General features: G+C 47.2%; 1 protein-coding gene across 1 annotated transcript; it reads left to right on the plus strand.

Annotated features, from left to right (window-relative positions):
• The first annotated feature begins 955 nt into the window (after positions 1 to 955).
• RAB7A (RAB7A, member RAS oncogene family) lies at positions 956 to 4,296 on the plus strand. Its single transcript, XM_009639314.2, has 5 exons — positions 956 to 1,039; positions 2,117 to 2,243; positions 3,061 to 3,279; positions 3,795 to 3,923; positions 4,097 to 4,296. Exons 1-5 carry the CDS (start codon positions 987 to 989, stop codon positions 4,190 to 4,192), a joined length of 624 nt encoding a protein of 207 aa, XP_009637609.1. The 5' UTR covers positions 956 to 986; the 3' UTR covers positions 4,193 to 4,296.
• Positions 4,297 to 8,795: the final 4,499 nt, after the last annotated feature.

Consider the following 8,795-nt stretch of genomic DNA (forward strand, 5'->3'; position numbering starts at 1 on the left):
TCTCATGGTGGGATGGGCATGCTCAACCACTAATAGTAAGACTTTGTACTTGCTTTCACTATGCTAAAGCACATCCAGAAGTGTATTCAGGCCTGCTGCAGCTGATGTACTTCTAGCTGCTTCACTAATCTGAAGGAGACCTGGGAAAAATTAAGAATGTGGCTTTCTGGAGCTCAACTCTCACTCTTACTAATTGGCCCATTTAGAGCCACCTGCCTATGAAGTGGACTAGAGTCATGGCAGGATGCAACTGAACAAACAATTCCTCGGTCTAACAGAGGTTTGTGAGGTTTGTCACTGTAGCCTTACTTGTCCTTCCAGCGAGGGTGAGGTGGCAGTAGTTAGCTTCACATGCTCTTGGCAAAGCTGTGGAGTCTGGCAGCAGTTTGCCTTGCAGTTCAGCTGCTCAGGTGGCCTATGTGGTTTTGTTGCGACTGCTTCAACCACAGTGTATCCTTGGGACTTGACACTTTCACAAAGTACAGCCATCAGCTGAACCTGAAAGGTGGAAGAAGCCCTTTTTTTTTTTCTACTGGGAAACTACTGAACAGCATAAAAAAGCTTGAGTGTGGTATTAGACGTATCTCTACTTGCATTTCACTCAGTAGCATGTGTAAGAATTAGCCTGTGCTGGGAGCTGATATACTTTACTGCACTGCCTCCAGTGAGACGAAGGGAGATGGTCTGGAAGTAGGGTCTAGAATGGACCAGGTACTGTAAAGGACAAGTGCTTGGCTCATCTGCTTGTTGGTTGCCACTACTGGTCTGACATGGCCGTGCCTATGAAATGGGCAAACACCTGGTTAGTGCTCAAGTGTAGCCTTGAATTGAAGGAGTCTGGCTTCAGGAGTGCCGGGCCCTGCCTGTCCCTGGTTCCTTGCTGGGAGTCAGGTTTCTTGGACTCCAAACTTGCTTCTTTCTGCCTTGAGGAATGACATGCTAATGGTGTCTGATGGGATTGTTCCTCTTCCTTTCTAGTGTAAAAGATGACTTCTAGGAAGAAAGTGTTACTGAAAGTCATCATCCTTGGAGACTCTGGGTAAGTGGAGGAGCCTTTAAGCTGCCAATCTGCATCTGGCTTCAGCAGTACTCTTGACTAATGGGAGCCTGGATGCACTGTAAGAAACCAGCAGTGCAGGGAGGAGAGATTTTACAGCCCCAGACAGCTGTGTTACCTTAGAGCTTCTTCACCACCCTCTGTCCTGAATGTGTCCCTGCAGTTTCATATCTTGAAGTCCTGCTGCAATATTAGACAGGAGAAATGCAGTGGGTAGACCACTCCAGTAGCAGAACTGCAAGGAGGACATGTGGTGTTGAAATGAGCATTTCACTTAAATTAAAATTAAAAAAAACCCCAAAACTACTAGTAAGCAATCTTAGATGACTGCTTAAAACTCTGCCTTTGTCAGAAGCATAGTTTATACAGAACCATCTGCTTAGCTTCTCTCTGATCTGGCCAGAGCCTGCCCCTTGGAGCGAAAGGCTTTGCTCTGTGCTGTTGAGCAAGGATTCTGCTCGCTGTTGCAGGTTACTTGCTGCATAGGCTGTAACCTGACTCCCATGACACAAGGCTTATTTATACCACTGTGCCCAGCAAGCTGTTGATCAGGCAGTGTTTCTCAGCCACAGAGAGGGCATGTGAGCCTTTAAGCTGGTGCTCTGGGCAGGATCTCCACCTCTGGGTGCCTAGCAGATGCATATGTGAGCTGTTGCCATCCAAGACTGTCTGTTCTTCTACCACCTCCTTCAGAGGCTGAACATGACTGTTTCTGGTGGGTTTCTCTAGGGCACTTCATCTTCTTCCAAAATTGCCTTCATTATCATAATGTGATGCATGCTCCTTACCAATGATCAGATTACTGATGGGGAAACAAGGTTTCTCAAGATTGTAATCCTTTGTATCCTTAGGTAGCTAATGCTCTTACTCAGCATGTTGCCTCAGCATCTATTGCTGTAAAAGCCGCTTCTTGCAAAGGTGGGTGCATTTTCTCTGACTGAAAGTCCAGGAGGCTGTGGTGGAAAGCAAAGGGCCCTGGGATGTTCTATTCAGGGTGGTTAATTCAAACACTGTTGTAGAAACAACCTACTGAGTCTTTTTTGTTGCCTTTCTTTACAGGGTGGGAAAGACATCACTTATGAACCAGTATGTGAACAAGAAATTCAGTAACCAGTACAAGGCTACGATAGGTGCAGACTTCCTGACAAAAGAGGTCATGGTGGATGACAGGCTAGTGACAATGCAGGTAAGGAGTGACTCTGCTCCCTGCTGCAAGGGGTGCCCGGCTGCTTAGACCACACTTGTGTGGAATTATCTGCTCCAGTGTAGTCCAGAGCAGTGCAAGGTCAGTGTACTGGGTGTGAATCTTGTTTGCACTGAACTGCTCAGGGCCATAGGTGCTGCTGGGCTTTCCTACAGATCTGTCCATGGGCTGAACAAGGGAAGGCAGAGATCAATTTGGGCTCAGCTAAGAGCAGGTTTTCCAGGCCCAGTTTAAAACCCAGCATTTAGTACTGTCAGTAAACTAGATCTTATTAGAAAGATGCACTTCCCTAGTGTTCAGGACTGGAAGAGGCCTGGGAAAGGATTCCTTAGTCAGGTCAACTACTTGTGCTGCCCTGAGTCCTGTGGGTACTGTGTTAACCTGCCAGCCTGCTTAATCTCTAGTATCTGAAGCTTTCATCTCTCCATAGTGAGGCTGCCTGCAAGGCAGCAAAAGCCCTGTTGCAACTGTCAGAGGAGTGTTTTGACTGTGCTGGTACCCAAGTGTACCTAAACACTGCAGGCAGGTCACCTACTGGCCCTAATACCCAAGTCCTGCTTGCCTGGAACAAGGATACATCCCTTGCTGAGGCTGAACACAAAAAGAGCTAACTATTTTTCAAGAGCCCGGAACACCCTTCTATACTTAATGCCTACAGAAATTCCCAAGCCTTCAGGTGCTTCTCTCTGGCTAGCTGGGGGCTATAGGTGCCTGGTGAGGAGTTTTGAAATGAATGCCCTAATTGCAGACTGGCTATGTCAGAGTAGAGCTGGCTTATCTGCCCTGTCTTTTGCTCCAGATATGGGATACAGCAGGACAAGAACGATTTCAGTCTCTGGGAGTTGCCTTCTACAGGGGAGCGGACTGCTGTGTGCTGGTGTTTGATGTCACAGCCCCCAACACATTCAAAACCCTAGACAGCTGGAGGGACGAATTCCTCATTCAGGCCAGTCCAAGGGATCCTGAGAACTTTCCTTTTGTTGTGCTGGGAAACAAGATTGACCTAGAAAACAGACAAGTGAGTACTGGGACTTGCTAGCCTCCTCTTGGGAAACTGATGGAGTGGAGACCTTGTAGGAATACAGGAGGGTTATCTGAGAAACAGGAGTGGGAGGTGCTGGAGTGTGGTTCAGCTGTTCCCTGCCACTGGGGAAGAGTTTCTCCTGCCTGGAGAGGTCAAAGCCCTGCACACAGCATGCTCCTGCCCACTGGTGGAAGGATTGCAGCAGCTTCCTGGGTAGCTACAAGGAGAGAAGCTGATTCTCCTCCTCCAGAATTGCTGAGGGGCTCCTATGGGAGCAAGTCCTTGCTCTGTGCTGCCTGAACAGTCTGCCCTGTGGTCTTACCCTCCTTAGGCATGGTGCTCCTTGCCCCGGGGCTGAGTGTATCCCGTGGTGGGCAGCAGTCTCCTGTGCTCTGTAAGAACTGCTGTCTTAGCTCAGGTTGGATATGAGGGGTCTCTGGCCTTGCCCTGGAAATAAAACCCCCTTCCCCCATGGCTGAAGGTGGTGATGCTGCTCTCTGTCCACCCAGGTCACCACAAAACGGGCGCAAGCCTGGTGCTACAGTAAAAACAACATCCCCTACTTTGAAACCAGTGCCAAGGAGGCCATTAATGTGGAACAAGCTTTCCAGACGATTGCACGAAATGCACTTAAACAGGTAGGGAGGGGGCCAGTGGGTGCCCTCTGCTGGTGCCAGTCTTGCCAGCTGAGCTCAGCTGCTGTGGGCAGCCTTGGGCTTGCCAACAGCTTTCCCCAGCTGAGAATGGCTCCTTGCATACTAGGAGCTGTCTGTAGAGCTGTGGCACTAACTCCTCCCTTCTCTCCCACTAGGAAACCGAAGTGGAGCTTTACAATGAATTCCCTGAACCCATCAAACTAGACAAGAATGACCGAGTGAAGGCTTCTGCGGAAACCTGCAGCTGCTGAGGGGAGAGGGAGGGGTTGAGCACAGTCCTTCACAAACGAATATCACACTTAGGCCTTCAAACACACAGCCCCTCTTCTGTGTTTAAAACGAAATTAAAAAAAAATTCCATCTCCAGCTGCCAAAATCCACCCATCTCCCATGAGCATCTGTGAGTCCCACACTTCAGAGCTCACGTCCCCACACCATCCACATCACACTTCATGGTAACAGACCTTTCTCTTAGTTTAAAATGGAAACTCTTATGTATGTTTGGAACTGAATCTTAATTCCAGGTGTCCAATGGAGAGAAACTGTTTACAGGTAATCTGTGTAACAAGTTACATACATTTTTAACTGTCTCGTGTTTTCCCCTGTGAAGGCTGCAACTGGAAAGGCTGATTACCCATAGTTCATTGCAAGCTCAGCACTCAGTCCAACTAGGTTGAGTTTTGTATGTATCTCTGTTAATGCTTGTTACTTTTAACTAATCAGATCTTTTTACAGTATCCATGTATTATGTAATGCTTCTTTAGGAAAAATCTTATAGTACATGTTAATATATGCAACCAATTAAAAATGTATAAATTAGTGTAAAATTCCTGAATTACATGTTCAAGTACTGAAACACAGATTGTGTAGAAAGTGAGGAGGACACTTGTGAACTGCAGCGTGCTAGCAACACAAAGTCCAGATAGAGGCAGTATTCTGTACAGTAGAGATGAACTATGTAAGCCTTCTTGTTTTGAGGCCCAAAAGGCTTCATCTTCTGGAAAATCTGTCTGGCTTCCTTGTATCTAAATTCCCAGATTTGCATAACAGCATTGATATGCACACTGGATTATTGGATTTAAAATTAAATACAGCTATGAAATGACCTCATTTGTTCACCTCCCCTACTGCTTAACTCCTAATATCCTGGAGCGAGTCTGAGAAGGAACCAGAGCTGAGGTGTCCCTGTGGCTCTCTGTGCTGTGGAAGGAGCTCCTCTCCCACCTGGGTTGTGGTAGCTGTTTCTTGATGAATGACCTGGACTATGAATCTTCCCTTTCTTCTTACTGACTGCTAATCTGGATTTTTGGTATGGAAAAACTTGGCAATCTAGTCCCTTTCCTCTCTTCCTTTCTCCTTGGTATTTGTTCTTGCGTTTGTAGCTTGCTTAAATGGAGCCCTTCTACCTGTTTTCCAGAGGTCTACATTCTAGTACGTAGGCTGAGCTCTTATGTAAAGAGACAAACATGATGCCAATAAACTTAACAAGAACAAACCTTCTTGTTTACTCCTGTTTCTGACTTTTTTTTTTCTTCACTAACATGCTTTCTTTCCTCTGTCTTGTCACCATTTCAGCAAGCCAGTGCCTGCTAATTGAAGGAGGTTTGTGCTTCCTCCTTACTATAAAGTCTGTGCCTTCCATGTTATTTTTCAGGAGTGGGTTGAGGAGGCCCTGCTTGCTTGGCTGACCCAAGATTGCTGTAGGGCAGCAACCCCTCTGCTTTTCTTGAAGCTGGTTGCAGTGGCAGGAATGGTGCTGGGTGTGATTGCTCTTCTATGAGCATGGTTCTTCAGCCCTGTTCTGGGCCTAGGAAAAGCTTTGTGGAAGGATGGAGAGGAGGGCAGTGCTTTAAAAGCTCTTGCTACCCTCCTACTGGGAGCAGGCTGAGTCATTCCCAGCTCACCAGTTAGGTGCTTCAGCTGGAGGAGAAGCAAGGCTGGCCTAGAGTACCTTAGAGTGAGTTAAGGACTTCTCCTTACTCTAGCCTAGTCAAGTTTAAGCCTTTAATTTCCAGATGCTGGGCATGACCCTCTGCTTGCACTCAGCAAGGCTAAATTGCTACTCCTGTGCCCACAGGAAGATGGAAAACAAAGTATAGAGAAATGAGGCCAGTTATTTCAAGAGCATTCTAACAGTCTTTGTGCTCTATATCCTATTTTATGGCTCTGTCCTAGCATGCTTTTCTCTCACTTGGCTGGGCTTTTGCTGTCTCCATCAGTTTCAAATAACTAGCCTGCAATAGCAATGTCTCCTGGTGGGACCACTTTCCTGTCTGCATCTTTTTGAAAGACTTGGACTTTCTGCTCATCTCCATTTAAAGCATCACTCACTCTGTACTTGTTTTCTTTAGATACAGCTCTAGTGTGGAGAAAGCCAAGCTGGGCAAGGGGGGAGCAATAACTACACAGTGATGTTTTGGGGGAAGGGGATGGCCTTAATTCTGCACCTGCCTCCTGCTGCTTTGGCTTTGGGTGATGGAGCTGAGGCTGGGAGGGCTGCAAGCTGTGGCTGGGCCCTGAAGAGATGCTGTTTTATTTCTCTCCCATCAAATAAACTGGTAGTGATGTGAGGCAAAGGGAGAGTGTTTCACAGGGGGTAGGACAGCCACAGGGTGTTATGGATGCTGAAGGGGAGGATTCCCTTTACCACTGATGAACCAATGTATTTGCAGGTGGGAATATGTTATATACACACACAAGTGTACAAAAAGCAGTGCAGAAGGCAAGCAGCGTGGGAATTGGTGCCCTGCTCTTACCTTCGGGGCTGATGGTGTCCCGGGGGGGGATGGGTGCTCCTGCGAGAATCACTTGTCATCACTGTGGCCTGAAGAAGCCTGGGCCTGGAGAAGGTGGCTGCACTGATTGTCCCTGTGGGGTACAAGTGTACTTAAACCCACTCCTAGTGTCAATGAGGCTTTTCCTTCTGTGCTGACCTTTTTGCCTGATGATGCGTGCAAGGGTGACTTGCTGCTGGGCAAACCCCTGAGGAAACCTCGCCCTGGAAGAGGCTGAGGGGTTCAGCTGATGCACTGAGGCAGCCAAGCATCAAGGCTGGTTTTGCTCTTCATCCAGGTCCTGGCCAGGCAGGAGGCACAGACCTGAAGAAGGAGGCTGGCTGGTGGGAGCGGGTCGGTTCCCCCGTCCATACCCAGTGTAATAGGTGATAGCAACAACCAGCGCCTGGAGTTTGGAGAGTGGGGTGATCCTGGCCCTTGCCAGTGGGTAAAACCGCGGGAGGTTGTGGCAGGGCAGCCAGGTGTGGGGCTCGGTGGCTTGGAGGGGTTGGAGCCGTTGGCGAGGGCAGCTGTGTTTTGTGAGATGCTGGTGCAAACACCAAAGCTGGGGAATCGCACAACCGCATCTATGCTGCAGGGGCTGGGGGGAGGGGGGGGTAGCATCAAAGAAATTAAAGGCCAAGCTGTGAAGCCTGGGGCAGGAAAGCTCGGCATGTGCCTTGGCAGCAGCGCTTGGGTGGGCGTTGGGGGCTGGACGAGTCCTGCACCACAACCTGCCCTCGTCCCATGACCCAGGCGTGCGGCCGGGGCTGCAGCACCTGGGAGAGCACGGACCCCCCCACCCCATGCGCACCCCGGGGTGCTCGTAGGGAAGCATGTGCTACAAGCACAGAAGTATGATCAGGGTTCTATAGGTACACACAAATATTTTTAGCTAAATATTTGTGTGTATGTGGTTTGCATAGTCAAACGCATTTACCCAGGTAGTAATGTGTATAGGGATATATTCATCGTGACATCTTTTGTGAGCTAGAGAGCAACGGAGCACAGAGGAGACAGCGTGGACGCGGAGTGCGTGCGTGTGTGGATGTTGCTATATTATACTTACAGGGACACCCATCCCAAGGCTCGGAGACAGAGAGCACAAGTGAGTTCAGTTACAGGTTTCTGTTTATGAGACATAGGTGGTTGCAGGCTTAGCAATGTACCCAGATGCAGCATAAAGTATTTATTTCTTCATATACCTGTATATATTCAGAGAAAGAGGAAAAAATTATCTCACACGTGGATATGGTACTCTCATATATATCTTATTTATATCTTTACATAAAAACATTTAAATAAAAAATGTATAGCTATAGACACATACAAATGTGTGTATGTCTATGTATTATCTATCAATCACCCCATATACAGAGAGACAGAGATGATCATACACAGTCAGACACGTTTTAAATTATTTTATACTTACATGCTTGTATTTGTAAGTCTGCATGTGTGCTGTTTTCCTCTGTCTCTCTGACTACACACAGATACCCCCTACTTTATTTTTTAGATTTATACAATTAGTGTGTGTTGTTTATATATTTTTTATATTTTTAAAATATATTTATTTATTATTTATATATTTCTATGCTTTATATATAAAACCAAGTGATATACATGCGGGTGTGTGTGTGTAGTTTAGCTATTTTTACATTTCAGAAAGGAAAGCAGGGAGGGAGGGAGGCAGGGAGAGAGAATGAAAGAAAATACAGGCTCATAAATAAATATTTAAATAAATTCTAGGTAGAGGTGGATATGGGGATATCTGTGCATGAGTTGGGGGGCGGGGAAGGCTGGGATCCCTTGTGCTCTCTCCATATACACAGACAGGGAATATATATCAAGGTAGATACACACACACACATATATATATATGCACCAGATTATAGATGAGGGTGGAAGAGAGAGTGGGAGAGATCTCAACGCCACACACACAGATCCCCCCCCGTGCATATTGGGGGGGCGCTGTATACCATTCTCTGTGCCCGTCTTTTTCTCTCTGGGTGTGTGTGTGGGGAGACAGCAAGAATGATAGAAAACACAGAGACACACACACACAAATTGGTTACATATA

This window comes from Egretta garzetta, unplaced genomic scaffold (genome assembly GCF_000687185.1).
Source record: "Egretta garzetta isolate BGI_Z169 unplaced genomic scaffold, ASM68718v1 scaffold215, whole genome shotgun sequence".
Lineage (NCBI taxonomy): Eukaryota > Metazoa > Chordata > Aves > Pelecaniformes > Ardeidae > Egretta > Egretta garzetta.